Source organism: Paroedura picta, chromosome 3, assembly GCF_049243985.1.
Source record: "Paroedura picta isolate Pp20150507F chromosome 3, Ppicta_v3.0, whole genome shotgun sequence".
NCBI lineage: Eukaryota > Metazoa > Chordata > Lepidosauria > Squamata > Gekkonidae > Paroedura > Paroedura picta.
In genome coordinates this window covers 153,788,564-153,807,325 of record NC_135371.1, presented here as the reverse complement: position 1 = coordinate 153,807,325, position 18,762 = coordinate 153,788,564, and the positions used below count along the sequence as shown (strand labels likewise).

General features: G+C 44.0%; 1 protein-coding gene across 2 annotated transcripts in view; it reads left to right on the top strand.

Moving 5' to 3' along the window:
* The first annotated feature begins 532 nt into the window (after positions 1-532).
* CRLF3 (cytokine receptor like factor 3) overlaps positions 533-18,762 on the top strand; it is a 42,270-nt gene continuing 24,040 nt past the window's right edge. For both annotated transcript variants that reach the window (XR_013229557.1, XM_077328734.1), the window contains exons 1-6: positions 533-733; positions 9,990-10,197; positions 13,534-13,621; positions 14,992-15,169; positions 15,952-16,174; positions 17,626-17,758. Coding sequence is in view for 1 of the 2 variants with exons in the window: in XM_077328734.1 (XP_077184849.1) it covers positions 617-733; positions 9,990-10,197; positions 13,534-13,621; positions 14,992-15,169; positions 15,952-16,174; positions 17,626-17,758 (947 nt within the window). In the remaining variant the exon portion in view is untranslated. The remainder of the gene's footprint in view (positions 734-9,989; positions 10,198-13,533; positions 13,622-14,991; positions 15,170-15,951; positions 16,175-17,625; positions 17,759-18,762) is intronic.

Genomic DNA, 18,762 nt, shown 5'->3' with positions numbered 1-18,762 from the left:
CCGTGTTGTTTCAACATGTTTTTTTCAAAAACCGTGTTCTTATAAGCTTCCATGCTTGAAAGGAGAGAAAGGGGGTATAATGGACAGGTCTCAGCTAACCGCTGTCAGCAACTGATTATAAATTTGCCCATTATTATCCTAGGAGACATCTTTGTCGAATCCAGAATGTTTCCCATGCAATTCAATCTCAAGTGAATGCCAGCAAATCTAAATCGCTGCTTTCCTCCATCTGTCTCTGGAACCCGTTGACCATTTGCCTTAGGCTGTATGTTAATTTACTCCCTCACTTTGCCTATAAGCACGAACTGACAACTTCCACCCCATGACATTTGTATCTGAGGTAGTGTGTGTGCGCCTTGAATAAAACTTTATTGGACTTAAAGGTGCCACTGGACTCTTGTCGTTCCTACGAATTTAAACCCCAAGGCTTGTGAGGAGTCCAAAATCCCAATTTAGAAAGAAAGAAAGAAAACAAAAGAGGAACCCGCCCTCCCCGCCTTTTTTTTTGCTAGCCTGATACCCGGATGTCGTCCGCTTCCGGGTGTGAGGCTGCTGCCAATAGTGGGTCAGCCCGCCGTGGCCTGGCGTCGCCGCCGCGCGCCGCCGGTCGGGGGGAATGGAGCTGGAAACGGAGGCGCTCTTGCAAGAGGCTCGCGAGAGCATCGAGGCGGCGCGCACCTACCGCCGGGAGCTGCAGCAGCGCCTGAAGGGGCTGCACCTGGCACGCCAGCAGGTAAGAAGGGGGGGGGGGGAGGCGTGGCTGACCGGGATGCAGCCACGGTGAGGCGGGACGCGTGCTCCTTCCCGGCCCTTCCAGGCTAGGCGAGGCGAGGCGAGGTTTCCAGGCGCGGTCCTGAGAGGAAGCCCTGCTTGTTCCACGGGGGGCTTCCTTCGGAGGAGCCTGGCGCAGCGGGGCTCTGCCCGCCTCTCGCCCCTTCCGGCCCCGGACGCCTTGCTGGCGGCGCTCTCAGCCTCGGGCTCCTCCCGCTCCCCTCCAGCGTTATTTGCAAGCGGCTGCTTTGCTCGTCGGAGTCGGCTGCGCAAGGGCTTGCCACAGCTGTGGCGCAAGCAGGAATCCCCCAGGGGAAACTATGCCCGGCTCAGGTTCGCCCGGGCTAAGCATCCCTCAGGACGAGAATGGAATGAGCCTCTCTGGACCGCGGGGGATGTTGCCTTCAGGTCAAAGAGAAAGTCCGTTTGCTGGACGGTTTTGCGATTTGTCGAGGGCTTCCTAAGGCTGAGAGTGTCGCAAAGTTTAACCTTTATTTATTAAATTATTAAATCTCTAGACTGCCCCGCTCTGCAAGCAGGTTTTGGGCGGTTTACGACATGTCAAATGGATAAAATTCAATAAAACCCTATGATGCCCCACATTTCTCCTTCTGTTGCCTGAAGTTGCCCATTCATTCGCCTCAGTTTTCTACCACCTTATTTTCCTAAGTGTGTCAGTCTGGCCGGATCTGCCGCCTCACATGCAGCACTGCCAAATTCAAACGAATGCTGTCTTCCAGGATAGTGAGGCTGCAAATTTATACTTACCTATACTTGGGATTAAGCCCTATTTTAACACAGGACTAAATATCTTAACACATCTTAACACAGCCCGCGGCAGACTAAATAAAAGGATAAGGGCTTGGGAGGCGGGATGTGTCCGTGATGAGGAAGGGTGCCGATTGGCCCCTTCCTCTGGACAGACTACTGGAGGGACCAATCGGTCCCTCCAGTAGTACTGAGTTTAGGTTGTCCGTTCCCTGTCAATTCAATCTGTAAGATGGTTAACTGGTATCTGAAGGTGTAGAAAGAATAATTCTATGGTGTTTTGAAGGCTGATGTCCTTTGTGTTCTGGCCAGGACTATGGGCTATGGAGATTTTTGAGGCCCCTTGCCCTGTTGCTAATTTCTAGAAGGGATACACTAGACAGGGGTAGTCAACTTGTGGTCCTCCAGATGTCCATGGATTACAATTGTAGTCCATGGACATCTGGAGGACCACAGGTTGACTACCCCTGCACTAGGACATTGTGAAGATGAATAAGCACTGTGTTATTTTAAATATATGTATTTGAAATCCAAACTGCATCAAGGGAATGGTATGTGTAGCTGATTGTATTGAATTAAAAATGCACATATGCAAAGTTGTTTGTTTCCATCCTTGTATAAAAGTGGGACTTATTTGGTTGTGATGAGAGGTCCAAGCTTGACCAGTAGAATGCGACACAAGGTGACTTACTTTAGATGCAGAAGTTTGAAGGAGTTTGAGAGGCCTGCCAGCTCCTGTATTTCTTCAAGTTTTAGATTTGATCTATCTGAAGTTTAAGGCAGATTGTACCTTTCCAAAAACAGAATTGTAAAATTCATTTCAGAGTTATTGATAAAGTTTGTAAACTTTTAAAAGCAGTCCCAGTAAGTGTGACCTTGCATTAGAATGTAGTTAAATATGAAATAAGTTAATGCAAATCCTGTGGATATTTACTCAGTTTCAGTAGATTTTCTCCCTGAGACAGTGGGTATATTTGCCTTTGGCAAATGTAATGCATAAATAATAAATTTAATTTTAAAACTATGTTTTATTGTGTCATCCGAAAATGGAATCTGCTGATTTTTTCTCCTGTTGTGCAAAGGATGGCATTGCAGACTCTTATGCTGCTGTTTTGCAGGCATCTTTGAAAATTTGTATACATACAAATATGTACATGCCCAGGAGGGAAATTTGCAGAACATATGTTTCTCTGAGCTGCAACCAATGAGCAAGTTGGATTGCTTTAAAATGAGGATTCCCAGCCAGGGGTCCGTAGACCCCCAGGGTTCTGCAGGAGCTCTGGAAGGGGGTTCATGGCCTCTCCCTTCCTGCCTTAATGTACTTGGTAACAAGCTAGGGAACCAACTGCTTCCGTTGTTCCCCCTCCCAGGCATGTGTGAGTTCTGGGAGGGGGCGGAGCCTGCTTGCCTACTCCCCTATTAAACTGCGCCCAGTCTCCCCCGCCATAGTCCTCTTTGAGCCTACCTGTTAACATAGTGATGATGTCACTTCTGGTGACACATAACTTTCAGCGGGCGTGGCAGGGAGGTGTGGCCAGCTGTCATCACTTCTGGGGCTCTTCAAAGCCTGAAAAATGTCAGGGTCTCCTCCATAGTCAAAAATTGAAAATGGCTGCTTAAGCATATACAGCTAAACTAGTGTACCGGCTGGATGTTTAACTTAATCCAGTGTGTTATTAGGATGTGGGCACATAGAAGTGCCTATGTGATAAAAATTAAGGAAGCAAAGGGCAAGAGAAAGTATCAGGTCTGAAACTTTTCTGCTATTCCTTTTTTCTTTTCTTGTTAGATTGGCATGCAGCATTTAATGAGCTGGAGCAATGACTAGACTTCCCCAATTTAATGAATCAGATCTATCTTGGAAGCAGATACACTTGAGAGAGTGAAGCCGTACTTTTGTGTGTCTTTCCAGTTAAAAATCTATATTAGACCTGGCAGGATTGAGTATGGAATTGTATCATTGAAGGAAAAACATGGATATGTTGACTTACTGATGTAACTATTGACTATGTGGACAGCCCAAGGCTTAGTATCCTTTGCCATCTCTGTTAAGTAATGCAAATGAAGAGGGCTGGTTTCAGGAATACATAAGGGTGATGGATAAGTTACAACAGGACTAAGTTTTGAATGTGATGGTCATATCTGGTTGTAGTTTCTACATAGGCAGAAATGTGCTATGTATTTACTTATTCTAGGGAAGAACAAAGGAACATATGAAAAATGCTTCTTAGATGGAAATCTGCCTTTTTTTGTAGGAGGCAGATGTGCAGTTCTGTGCCTTCAGTTAATAGAGCCACATGTGCAGTGGGCCAAGAAGGCTTGTGTTCATCTATCTAATTGTATTTCCCAGCCCTACCTTCATTGCAAAACTGCTAACAGCAGCAGTTTGCTGTTGAGCAGGCTCGGATTCTTGGCACCTGGTTTTACCACCCCTTTTGCCAGTGCCAGATTAAATGTTAGCTGGAAATATCTAGTTGGTTCTTGACTTTGTACTTGTGCATCTAATCCAGGCAATTATAGGTACATTAGTATCAATATTGTCATTTGGAGGTTTTCATGAGCAACCATATGGCAATTCCATGATTTACCATAGATGTGAATTTTGAGACCACAGAGAGCTAATATGGTGCAGTAGACTGGAAGTCTTTCCACATTTGAGACATACCTTGTTTTAGCCTTGCTTTGGATTTCCATTGGATACTGCACATTGACAGTTTGCTTTCTGCATTTGGGCTTTCCTCCCCTTGTTTCCCAGACTGAAATTTGCCATATATTTTCCGCATTGAGAGTCAGAAGGGGGCAGCCTTGCATGATGCTTTGCTCCCTTTGTTTTTTCCAATTTTTTAAAAATGGTGCCAGCTTGGATCTTTCTTTTTATTGTGCCCCTTAATTCCACCAGTCTGTGCCCTCTATCGCCTCTCCCCAAGTATACTGGATGTGATTTTTTTTAAAGCATAGGTTATTGTGTTACAACACTGCTGCAGCGTGATGAACAAGACTGACACTAATTTTTAATAGTTAGAAACAGCGTTGTAACGCAATTACCCTCTTTTTTTAAAGTCAGATTTTCGGGACAAAGGGATGAGGGAGAGAGTGAGGATGGCAACAAGGAAAGGAGCATTCACAAAGGACAAAATGACGACTATGAGGAATACCCAAATGCAGGCATTTCTCCATTGGGCACCCCTGAATTAGATTCCATCTTAAAGAATGAAATTGCTTTAACTTGGAATCCTTAACTATGTAGTAAGTTAGAGGGCAATATGGATCTGTGCATGGAAAGGTGGATTTTAATGCAGAAAGGAACAGAAAAGGTGGCCCTTTAACAATGCAAATCCAAGCAGTGCAGCTAGTGCGGAAACAGTGAGAGTGCCAAATTTTCCTTAGGGAAAAATGCATTCCTTATCAACCGTAATGTTCTTTGGGTAACCTTGAACCAACCTCGCTTTAACAACCTCATTTACTGCACCACATTGTTTTGCTCGCGGCCTGGCAAGCTTCTCGCTGCGGGGGGGGGGGAGGCAGGCGCGGCCAGTACCGGGCCACAGACCGGGGGTTGAGGACCCCCGACCTAGATACTCTAGGAATTCTGGAGCCGCAGAGCTAGCAATCAAAGGATCACTAATGAAAGGATCTCATGTTATATACTCGAACCTTATGTCCTAAAGAAAACTTCTTGCCTCACTCAGATTACATTATTGTTGTCCTTACTAGTTATGAGCTCCCTAGGCCCCAGGCTTCAGGACATTGCTCAAAACCAATAAGAGAGGTGGCCTCTAATATGGAGATCTGGGTTTAATTCTCCACTCCTCCACATATAACCAGTAGGGTGATCTTGGGCTAGTCATAGTTCTGTTATGGCTGTTCTTGCAGAGCAGTTCTGTTAGAGTTCTCTCAGCCTCACAGGGCATCTGTTGTGGGGAGAGGAAAGGAAAGCAATTGTAAGCTGCTTTGAGATGCCTAAATGCTGGTTTTGTTAGTGAATTAATTTGCAAGCATATCTAGCCAGACCTTACAAATAAATGCACAGAAGTTCCTAGTGCACTATTTGTTATTAGTTTGATCTGGAGGTTTGATGTAATTAACCAGCAAGTGGCTATTTGTCACCCTCCTCTACCTAACACTGTGGCAGCCCACAAATGTTGCATCTGCTGTATTGCACTCTGTGGTCTATTTGGATTGTGGACTTCAGTATTTGTGTCTTTTGCAGGTTTTACAAGAAACCAAGGTTGTTTATTATTATTATTATTATTATTATTATTATTATTATTATTATTATTATTATTATTATTATTATTATTAAATTTATATCCCGCCTCCCCCCGGAGGCTCGAGGCGGGTCACATAAAAACCAATCCCCTAAAACAATAAAAGCATAATAAAACATATTACAATTAATACAAAAGTTACAACAAGAATGACGGCAAAATTCAGTATAGCTAACCCAATTCCACACCCCCTAAGAAGGGAAAGGGAGGGGGCAGATGACAGACACAACCATCACATTTGTAAGGGGGGCTAGATCTTCTTGCTGCCTGGCCTCAACCGAAAGCCTGGTGGAAGAGCTCCGTCTTGCAGGCCCTGCGGAATGTGACAATTCCCGCAGGGCCCGCAGCTCTTCCGGGAGCTCATTCCACCAGGTTGGGGCCAGGACCGAAAAGGCCCTGGCCCTGGTCAAGGCCAGGCGAGCTTCCTTGGGACCGGGAATGACCAATAGGTTAGCCCCTGCAGAGCGTAAGGCCCTGCGGGGGGCGTAGGGCGATAGGCGGTCCCTCATATACACTGGGTCAAAACCAAAACATGAACCTGATCCGGAAGATAACAGGTAGCTAATGCAGCTGCCTCAGCACTGGCTGGATATGTGCCCTCCAAAGTGTAGCCATGAGGACCCTAGCAGCCACATTTTGGACCAGTTGCAGTTTCCGGATCAAGCCCAGAGGCAGGCCAGTGTAGAGCAATTTACAGAAATCTAATCTGGAGGTGACCGTTACATGGATCACTGTGGCCAAGTGTTCAGAGGGCAAATAGGGCGCTAGTAGCCGAGCCTGGCGGAGATGGAAAAATGCCTGGCTAGCTACCTGTTTGACCTGTGCCTCAAGTGTTAGTGAGGCATCCATGGTCACCCACAGGTTTCTGGCCTGAGACGTGATCTTAATTTGCATCCCGGCCAGAGAGGGCAAGCGCGCTTCCTGGTCTGCTCCCCTACAGCCCAACCACAGGACCTCCGTCTTGGAGGGGCTGAGTTTCAGGCGACTCTGCTCGAGTTTCAGGTGACTCTATTCTGGCAATGTGCCTAGTGCTTGCATATTTCCTCTCCTCCCTCCCTCCTTCTCCCTCTTATTGTGTATGGTTAGGAAATGAAATGCTCCTGCTTATGCAACAAACCATTTTTTGTTGTTTCATCCAGACTATAAACTGTGGTTTATTTGTCCTAGAAACCAGTGTTTTGGGATCTTGATTTAGAGAGCAGAAAACAACAAAATATGGTTTGCTGCAGTAGCATTCCTTTTTCACCTGAGAACAAGATGGAAAGCCCATGGATTTTCCAGACTGATTCCCATAATAAAAAAACCACAATTAATTTTTGCATGCATGCAGCTCATCCCAGTAAATTCATACTTGTGCATTGTGTTTGTAGTATCGTGCCAGTGCAATTGACTTAATGTCGCTATACTTATATCTTAGAGCCTCTTGTGGCGCAGAGTGGTAAGGCAGCAGATATGCAGTCTGAAAGCTTTGCCCATGAGGCTGGGAGTTCAATCCCAGCAGCCGGCTCAAGGTTGACTCAGCCTTCCATCCTTCCGAGGTCGGTAAAATGAGTACCCAGCTTGCTGGGGGGTAAACGGTCATGACTGGGGAAGGCACTGGCAAACCACCCCGTACTGAGTCTGCCATGAAAACGCTAGAGGGCGTCACCCCAAGGGTCAGGCATGACCCGGTGCTTGCACAGGGGATACCTTTACCTTTTTTTACTTATATCTTACCCCATGTACTCTTCACCCATATTTTATTTCCTTATCCTGGTCTTTGCAGTGTGCAGTGGCGAGTACAGTTTCGCTGTCTTGAGCCGCTGCAACACCTCTTTTTCCTTAAAAGAAATTAACATACACTATGATTAGTGGTGATGCAATCTAGAACTCCTTGCATTTGATCCTGTGATCTCTTTTGCCTTGCATAGCAGGCTACAGGTACTGCCTGTAATAGAACTAGAAGATTCAAAGATAGAGTTCCTCCCTTCCTGCCACCTCTGTTTCTTGCATGTGCCCAAACACTTCCTTTTTTCTTCTGATGATGAACTGAAATAACAAATGAAGAAAAGTCCAACTTCACAGGGACTTCAAAGCCCTCTGAATGCAGCTCAAAGAGGAAGTTAGTTTTTTATAACCCAAGAGCATCCTGTGAAGATCAGAAGTTATATCTGGCTGACATCTCTGCAGCGTTTCTGTGCTTGTGGGGAATTTCTCACCAGCTAAGCCATTTCATGCTTTTCATTTCATTATATATTCAGTTTTCAAGCTGTCTTCTTACAGTAGCTGTAAAATTAATCAGAACGTTTTAACTGCCATTGATTTTGATAGCCTCATAAAACAGAATGGTATTGTGACTTGCACTTAGAGATAAATTTCAACCTGTTAAGGTGGAGAGAAAGTAACAAGTAAATTGACTCAATAAGCTCTCTGTGCAAAAGCAGGAGCTCTATAGTATCCTGGGGACTGCAGCAAAGAAATTAAAAGACGCTTGCTCCTGGGGAGGAAAGCTATGGCAAATCTAGACAGCATCCTAAAAAGCAGAGACATCACCCTGCCAACAAAAGTGTGTCTAGTCAAGGCTATGGTATTCCCAGTTGCAATGTATGGCTGCGAAAGTTGGACCATAAGGAAGGCCGAGTGTCAAAGAATTGAGGCTTTTGAACTCTGGTGCTGGAGAAGACTCTTGCGAGTCCCTTGGACTGCAAGGCGAACAAACTGGTCAGTCCTAGAGGAGATCAGCCCTGACTGCTCCTTAGAAGGCCAGATCCTGAAGATGAAACTCAAATACTTTGGCCACCTCATGAGAAGGAAGGACTCCCTGGAGAAGAGCCTAATGCTGGGAGCGATTGAGGGCAAAAGAAGAAGGGGACGACAGAGAATAAGGTGGCTGGATGGAGTCACTGAAGCAGTAGGTGCAAACTTAAATGGACTCCGGGGAATGGTAGAGGACAGGAAGGCCTGGAGGATCATTGTCCATGGGGTCGCAATGGGTCGGACACAACTTCGCAACTAACAACAACAACAATAGTATCCTGGAGGACAGTCAGATATTGTGTTCATGTGAGTGTGTTACAATTCATTTCGCTCTCTGGCCAGGAGGAGGCATGTACGAAAACACATTCCTCTGTACAAAAATGTATCAACTACATAGGTTCAATTAGTTTTGCTGACAGTTTCTGTCAAAATTTCTGCACTGAAACACAAAATGTTTGATTTGGAATGAATTGTACATTCCTCCCTGATGTTACTGTAATCTGTCGTTTGTATTGTTGTGATACTTTCCCATAGTAATAGCAACAATAAAAGGTAGAGTGGGAAGTTTTCATTAGTATTATTATCTATGTATGTCATTGTGACATGTGGCCCCCATCTGTGAATATCTAAAACTGATTTCGTGCAAGAAGATTGTCCTGCACAGACATCACACTTACTGTGATTCAGGAGAGCTGGCTAGAATGGCTCCCAGATGGATGTCAAACACTTTTTTAGAATTAAAGCCAAATGACTCATTTCTATAGTTGTTGTTGTTGTTTTTGTATTGCAAATCTATTGAATTGCATTTCAGTTAAAAATATACTCAAATTTCTTTAATAAACAGATCTGAGAGGGTTGTCTGCATGCAGTGTTCACATTTCAGCCAACCCTAAATGTTTGGGGACTGAAATAAATTAGTTCTGCAGAGACTTTCTAATTCTTAACATGGCTGAGTTTTTGGGTTTTGAATTATGAGCTAGATCCTCAGACTCAGGAAACTGCCTGGGTTTAATTTTTGCTTTCTATACCAAAGTATATTTGAACAGAACAAAGTTTGAATCAAGGCATAAGCTTTTATGTGCATGCACACTTCTTCAGATACAAACATGGATGCAAAAGCTCATACCTTGATTAAAACTTAGAATCATAGAAACTTTTCATTAGTTGCTCTTGCAAGAACCTCTCAGTGAATCCTCTGCGAAATGTACTGATTTTAGTTACTTGGCATGGGTTTATGTCTCTTAGGAGTCTAGATTTTGAACAGTTTTGTAAGGGAGCAAAATACGAAAGCTGGTAAGGACGTTCATTGTTCCAGAATAGCTGATGAATGTTGATACCCCTTGCTGCTTACAAATAGGAGACACCTGGACTCAGAATAGTAGAAGCCTGCTTGGCTTTACTGCATGCAACCCTCCCAGGACCTGACATTCCTTTCTCTTCCTCCAGATCAAAGAGAGTGCGGCTCTGACGAGGGATGTACTGGAGCAACATTTTAATGATTTGAAGGGGACCCTGAGGAAACTGCTGGATGAGAGGCTGGTGTCCTTGCTAAAGGAAGTGGATGCGATAGAACAGGACAGCATCAAGCCGTTGGATGAGTGCCAGAAGCTAATAGAACATGGAGTCAATACAGCTGATGAACTTGTCCGGGAAGGTAGGAGGTTGTCTCTTTAAAACAGTTGTCTCTCCCCTGAGCCTTCGGGGAGGGCGGTATATAAATCTAAATAAATAAATAAAAATAAATAAATAAATAAATAAAAGGTGCATTTTGTTAAAAGAAAGAAAAGTGTAAAAATGCACTTTTATTTAATAATACTAGCTTCAAAGCCCATTCCTAAAAACGGGCCTTGAAAGGGCCCCCTCCCCTGGCCCCCGGCCAGGCAGCTTAAGGTGGCTTTCGGCTGCAGCTCGCAGCGGGATCAAGTGGGGTGAGCGGGGGCTGGCCAGCTTGTTAGCAGGCCCAGGACAGAGCTCCTTAGCAGGCAGCCAGCAGGCTGGGAGGCCCTCATTAGGAGGCCCACCTTAGCAGGCCAAGAGGCCCTCTTTAGCAGGCCCTCCACCACAACCCTTTGCCCAGGGCCCTCTCCCCTTACCTGCTGCTGGCTCCAGGCACTGAGGTGCGTCTGAGAGCAAAGAGGCTAGAGTCCAGGGATGGAGGACAGGAGATTGGCCCTTTTCCAACTTGGACAGCCGAACACATCCCACCCCCCAGGCTGTTTCACAAATATATAGAGGAAGCATGGATATGTGATTTACTAATTCACAATGCACGACACATACAAGTAGGCTCAAGGCTTAAGGGATGCTTTAATCTTGAAATGAAGCTGAGCACATATCTACAGAATGGTTTTGTCTGGGGGGGGTTAAGAGTAAAACACAAGGAGATAAAGAGCTCTCGTAAACAGATTTAGATTGGTGGTGGGGTGACTAGTGCAGGAGTGGCAGCGTTCCAGAGTCTGTGGGCTGAATTACATATCTGTGGGATGTGTGGCTGCCAGTCTTCCACCCCTCGTAAAGCTCTGTTTAAAACATTGCAGGACATGATGTCCTCCTGCCCCCTCCCTTTAAACATCAAGTGGTGTAACAGAGCCAGTGTAGGGAAACACTATTGCACCATGCATCATGTTTGGTTAACTCTACTATGTAGTTGTTGGCCAAGCACCTCCGCTCTCAGTGAGAGCTCTTTCTTGGTACTGTGGAGATCCTTTAACTGGAAATGCTTGGGACTAAACCTTTAGACATGCTCAGCCTCTGCTCTCCTCATTCTGCATGCTATTCAGTGATACACAAAGTCACCACTGTCTCTATCCTGTCCTGTATGGAATTGATTAACCACTATACGGTTTTGTACTGACTCTCTGAATTTGGATGCTTTCACCTACCATTGTTTAATGCCATTGGGTTGGATGCAACAAACTGTGACATGCACAGGCTGGAATCTGCCCCCCCCCCCACATCCCCATCATCTGTTGCAGAAGGTCAGAGAACCTAAGAACATAAAGAAGAGCTCTGCTGAATCAGACAATGGTCCATCTACTCCAGCATTCTCACACAGTGGCCACCCAGTTACTCTGGAGGGCCAACAATTGGGTATGGATGCCAAGGCCTTCCCCTGATGCTCCTCCTTGGCCCTGTGATTCAGAGGTTTACTGCTTCTGAATATGGAGGTTCCTGTTGGCCAGCCTGGCCAGTAACTGATAGGCCTATCCTCCATGAATCTAATTCCCTTGTAAAGCTGTTTATGCCTGTGGTCGTCACTACATCTTCTGAAAGCAAATTCCACATTTTAATCACAGATTGAGTGAAGAAGTATCTCCTTTTCTCCATCCTGAATCTATTGCTTGGTGACCTTGGGTGAGTTTAACCTATTTCACAGAGCTGTTGTGAGGATAAAATGGAGAGGAGGAGAATTACATAAGCTGCTTTGGTCCCATTGGAGAGAAAGCAAAGCATAAATGAAGTCCAGCATATATAAAACATAAAGCAAATACATTTATATAAATCCATACTAAGGACTATAGTTCACACTCAGAGGCAACTTGGCCTCCTAATTAAATGCCTAGGCTGCCAGTGGGGTGGAGGTGGGGAGTAGGGCTGATGATGCCCCAAGTCTTTTTTCTCATGTGACACAGAACAGTTAAAAGGAAAAAGATGCCAGAGAACGCAGAAGGCAAAGTCAGACCTTCCTTTTCCTTGCATTCTCCTGCTTTTATCTCTCCAACAAAGTGGTTTTGAAGGTTGTGGAGCTGAACAAAGCAGAGATAGAGGTGGTTACCAACAAGAATTCAACCTGTAGGCCTATAGTTATATGCTGATTTCTAAGCATGATTAGTCTGGGTGTACGGAGGTGATTTCGTACATGGAAATGGATTGGAGGAAATATCAGTTGACTGGATCTCATAAGCAGCTTTAAAAAGCAAGCATAAAAAGCATATAGGCACCAGCAGCCTCAAAATGGGTGGCGGGTGGCTTGTTAACTACCTGGTATGTTCTGCTCTTTAACTTGCAATTTCTAGCAGCAAAGAAGAGGAGCCATGTTTTGTGGCTTTGCAAGCTAGGTGTTCAGTAGAGCTGCCAGCTGGCAACCTTACTGGCAAAAGGCATCTTGGGAGGGCCTGTGCAGACATATAAAAACCTTGGAGTAGAGTTCTCAAGAATAACTTGCTCAAGACAATAAGACCATCATATTTGTCATGGTCAAGATTTATCTCTACTGTATTTGAACAGATTCACATTATAAGCAATTCACAAATCATATCATCCTAACACCCTGAGACTTTTTATGCACTGGGAACATCACTGCCCCAGTTCCCATGCAGGAGCACAAATCAGGGGCAGATGAGGCGCACTGGGCCAAATGCTCCCCCGTGCGGGTACAGGAAGAGGTGGGGCAACCTGCCACGACTAAAACTCCAGCCTGCAGCCTGGCATGTAACCTCCAGTGCGTAAACGGTCTGAATGAGCTCCCTGAAGAGATCAGGGCCCTTCCTGATCTTCCACAATTCCGTAGGGCCTATATAAGGGAGCTCCTCCACCAGGCATTTGGTTGAGGCTGACCTCCTTATGGGTTCATGTTAAAAGTTGTTGTTACAATGTGAATCTATAATATCCTGTTCAGTTTTGGAACCACTGTTATGATTACTGTTACTATGATTATGATGTATACGCACAACGGTTTATATAAACTGCCCTCAGCCTTATGGGAGGGCAGTATAGAAATTCAAGAAAAAAATGAATAAAAATAAATAACATGCTGGAAAATTCTTTTTGTATAAGTTTTTTCAAAATCAGCTGCAAACACTGCAATTCTAAATTGTGGCTACCAGGTCATATTTCTCTTTCAGTGAAGGAGGGTTATTTTTTTCCCAGCATCCAAAGCTCCCTCTCAAAGGCCCCAATACACTCCTGTTTGTTTTACTGCAAAAGGCTAAGACAGCAACCCCCTCTGGAGTCCTTTTCAACGGAAGCCTTTACGCTGTTTTCCTTTCAGGTGAGAATGCCATCCATGGAACTTCAGGGGAGGACAGTGAGAAACTCTCCAGCTTTACCAAAAAGGCTTTGCATATTCAGCTGGATAGGTAAGAGATATTGATTGATGTGGGAAGGTAAATACTGCCACAAGTGGGGAGAGGGGTCTCTTAGAAGCACTCCCCCTTTTTAAAATTGAGGACAATATCAACATTATTATGATCAGCAGACCAGTCAGCAACAAAGCACGGTTTGCATATAAATGTAAACTTAATGTACAGTTAATGTTCGTAACCTTATTGGTCTTCAATTCTACTTAAAAGCTATTTAAAAGTTTGGAATGTCTGCTTTCTTATGGACAGAGTCGCAGCACAGAATTTGCCCGCTTCAGAGGTAGTCTCATCGGAGTGGTGCAGGGAGAAGATATGTCCAGAATTTTCCCAATCTTTCTGGGCACTTGGTTAGAGTAGGGCTGAGATAAGTGGAAGAGATGTTTAGGACAATAGATGCGAATTAGTAAGAGCTTTTTTGGGGGGAGGGGGGTCAAAATTGCAGTGCAGACTTTCTCTGCCTGCTCATATGTAAACTGATAGCACCAGTCTTCAGAGTGCTGTTCGACCTTCAGGCGCTTTCTCTTAATGTGGAGCTGGCTTGTCATTTAAGACAAATTGAAAAGCCTGGATATCAGAAGAGATTACTGAGAAATCGAAAACCTAATTAGGCTAACGTGCTATCTCAAAACATTTTTATACCTGAAGCTTGAAGTTCTTTTGACATCATTACCAGGTTCTTGAAGCATTAATAGGCTAGGAGGCCTTGCATATCCCTACCTCCAATTCTACTGCTAGAGAACTCAATAAGATGCAAGCATTTCAGTTCAGTTTTTTTGTAAAATGGGAAGGATACTATTGGGATATTGGGTTAATATTACAGAGTTTGCACAGTCACAGAAGCATGATAATGTGCAGTAAATAAATCTCCTGGGAAGCACGTTGCAAAAAATGGTAAACTAGACCTTGGAAGCTGGACTCTCCCACAGCCCAAATCTCCGGGTCTTTCCCAACCCATAATTGGCAGCCGTAGTGACAGGTAATTATTATAGGTGCATTTTTTTTAGGTTGTAAATTTGTAAAAAGGGTTTTTTAAAAGATATTTGGAGTAGTATATTTTGCGTTTACACAAATCTTTCAATCAAATAAAGAGTTGAGGCAGGAAAAGATGTAGTATACACATTGTTCTAGCTAAATCTGATATCTTGTATCCAACAAAGGATTCGCTTATTCATATAACTGTATGCTGGAATAAAATGTTTTTAGCATTTAAGATAAAACACAGCTCCTGCTTATTTTTGTTGCAACAGAATGGCAGGGCCTTCCCTCTATAATTTGTAACTCTTCAAACTGTTTTCTCATTTTATGCATGAAATGAGCTGCTTATTGTATTATTTTCTATGTAAGTATTATTCTCTTCCTTTTCTTAGTTTGCCAGAAGTGCCCACATTGGTAGATGTGCCTTGTTTATCTGCCCAACTGGATGATTCTATCCTTACAATAGTGAAAAGTGAGATCTTCAAACACGGAACAGTAGCATCTCGACCGCCAATTCAGATAGAAGAGTTTATTGAGAAGCCAGGAGGTATTCTAGTGCGATGGTGTAAGGTGAGCAAAAGAATGCTTTCAAAATCAGATACTGGGTGTGCTTTCTTCCTTGAATTTGTGCTGATATAACCTTTTGGAACACCTCAGGGTTATGATGCCAGACAATTACTTTCCCCTAACATGACCTGATAGAATGCTTTGGCTATCATGTCTGTGTGCAACTTATGTTCCTTGTTTTCTAAAGCAATCTGCTGCTTATCTGCTTTTGCTTTGATGACGAAAAACTGCCATTTGGATCCGTTTCTGCCGGCTTCTTGCAGCTGCTCATCATTACAAAAAATTGTTGCATATAAAAAAGTGAATTCAAACTACATTTCTGTCTTCTTGAATAGAATAACTCTGCCCTTAAAAATACAGAATGGTTGGAATTAAAGAATCTGGAATCTCCCAAATTGAAAGATTGCTTCTAATTGTATTAAAATTTGATCTTTGTGATTGTGTGAGTTGAACTGATGCTCTTTGTAGTTTCCACCGTTCTTTAATGTTATTGTTGTTAGTATGTTAATGTTGTTGTTGTTATCACCTCATTATTACTACAAATGGAGTTACCTGTATTGTTTCTTGTTTCATGTAAACCGCCCTGAGCCTTCGGGGAATAAACAAACAAACAAGCAAACATTTTGCCAATGGATCATTGGCTCCAACCCGTTGTTGACACAAACCAGCCAGGAAAATATGCTACCATTTTGGCTTGATATGTTACATTTCAGAGAGCTAAACAGATGATCTGTTGAAGGAAGACTTAACGGTAGTATGTTAATCCAATAAATTACTCTGTTCAGGTTGATGATGACTTCATACCACAAGACTACAGGCTTCAGTATTGCAAGAATAACACCAGCCATTTTGAAGATGTGTATGTCGGCTCAGAGACAGAATTTATAGTATTACACATTGACCCCAATGTTGATTATCAGTTCAGGGTTTGTGCTAGAGGAGATGGCCGGCAAGAATGGAGTCCATGGAGTGTTTCTCAAATTGGTCGTACCACATTAGTGCCTCATGGTATGTATATTAGTATATACTGTATTCAGTAACAGAAGTTCATAGGCACTGGCACATGATGTCACACAGAAGAATCACGCCCCTGTCTTACTCTGCCCTCACATTGGCATGCCCTCATTCAAAAATACAGCACATACAATGCCTACCATAGCAGTCTAAGCAGCATCTTCACAACAATTGTAGGTCTCATTAGTTTTCTTTTCCCAAATATCATTCAGGTTCAGCTACAAAACACATTTACTGGAAATGAATAGCCAATCCTGACCATTCTTTTATATGGATCTTGGCAGGAATTAATTCTGAGTAAACCCATTTGGGATAACCTCCAACAATGCTACTACCATTGAGCATAGTTCTAGAGATGCTCAAAACAAACCTGTTATCTTTATTACATAACATACTTTGAACTGATGCTTTCATAAGAACCTGAGGCTATGAACCTATGCATGCTCACGTGAACTAATTTTTGCAGTAAACATGTTAGGATTGGCCTATTGGAAGGATTGCACTAAGTATTAAGGATCAGCATTAAAAGTAATATAGCTATACTTAAAAGTTCTTGGTTCTGCAACATTCCAGCAGTAAATTAACAGAAAAGCTATTTCATATATTGAGGACTAGACAGCGTTCTCTGCAGTTGCGTCTATCTTATTCATGCCTCATCTTTCTTCCAAAGAACACAAGGTAGTATATATTGTTTTCTCCTTCCTTCCAGTCTTCTAATAACCTTGTGAGTGATTAAGCTTAGATGACCCAAGGCCACCCTGTGAGCTCCATGGCTAAGTGGGGATTAAGATGAGTTTTCCCCAATCCTATCTTCATGTTTCTAATATATTCACAACACTCTGCTGTACCGGCCCTGAAAACTTGGACAAAGCTTGGTGGGATACTTTGTTATTTAAACATTGTTAGCAGTTCATTCTTTAAGCTGGGGAAGTGAAAAGTTCAAAGTGATTGCAGGTAGAACTGGTGTTTCAGAATGTCAGAAATAGACTGTGCCAGGCCTGGTCATTGGGAGTAGTGCTAATGTTATGTGATCACCTCAGTGGTCCCCAACCTTTTTATCACTGGGGACCGGTCAACGCTTGATAATTTTCCTGAGCCCTGCGGGGGGGGGGGCCTGAACCCCTGTTCCGCTTGCTTTCCTGCCGGTGCCCTTGACTTCCCACCGCCTGCTGAGGGGCGCTGCCATCAGCAGCTGCGCAGTGCCACACCAAGGGGGATCCCCAGCCATGGCAGCCGCCAGAGAGCACCAAAGGTGAGCCAGCGGCAGTCAGGGCAACCCCCAAGGCAGCAGATGGGGAGGAGGATGAGGAGGAGCTGCGGCCCGGTGCCGACTGATCCACAGACCGGTACCGGTCCCAGGACCGGGGGTTGGGGACCACTGATCTACCTCATGCCTGGATAACAGACACCTCTGTTTCATTTGCTGTTTGCTTTTGCCTTCTCAGAATGGGCACCTGGCTTTGACGGCTATAGCCTGAGTAGTAGAAGGAACATAGCCCTTCGGAATGATTCACAGCCTGGTGGGGTGCTGTACTCCAAGGCTCCAACCTACTATTGTGGTCAGACGTTGACATTCCGGTAAGTATGTGCCATGCTGCATTTCCCCCAAGTATCTGTGGTCGTCCTTAAAAAAAAAAAATCCCATCCTAACTTTGAGAAGCCCAGGATCTCCACCTTCCATTTAATCCTCACAACAATCCTGTGAGGCTGGCTACATCAAAAGAAAGGAAAGACTGGCCAAGGTTGCCCAGGGGACTTCATGGAAGATAAAACCACATCTTCTCAGTCTTAGTCTGACATTCGAAGCACCATTGTAGAACAATGACTCTTCCCACAGATTTATTATTTACATGTCTGTGTCTGTTTTGGATTTTCAATTTTTAATGCATTGATTGTTGTTAAATGTAATCAGCTTCAATTGGTCTGATTAGCTAACTAAATGAGTGAAGAAGTAAACTGCAAGACAACCAAGGGCCTGCAAAGCCTATGTTCATAGACCAACAATTTGTGACTCTTTGCAGGTGTCTGGGCATTCAAAGAAAAAAGAAAGAGGATTTGGACAACTGGTGTATTTCTGCCTCTGGTTATAGCTAGTGTGAGGTCCAGACTCCTAAATGCATTTCCTAAATGACTGATAACCTCCTCTTTTATTTCTTTTCCTTGCTTGCATACTTGCCATCAAGACTTCTAGATTTCCACAGGGAAAAAGCAGCAGCACTGGCCCTGATGCTCAGAACAAAATGAATTGTACATAAATTAAAATGATCAGGATCAGAAGAATGCCCACCACATGGATCCAAAGGGCCTCGTGTGTCAGAATGGGGTGTGGGAGTTGTCTAACAAGAGCCTTTAGTGCCTCATGGCAAAATGCTTTTAAAACCAAGGAGAGTCAGTGAAAGGAGCACAGGAGGGCCACTGTTCAAAGAAGCAGAAACTCAAACATTCCCTTGGGGCTAAGTGCAGGCTCCTTGCATGAGTCAGTGCAGTTCTCTGGATGCTGGCCAGGTTTTATTTTCCTCATTGAGGCCAGTTCTAAAATCTGGTTATTTGCAGTGGTTGTTCTTTGTTGTTATTGCTGGCCT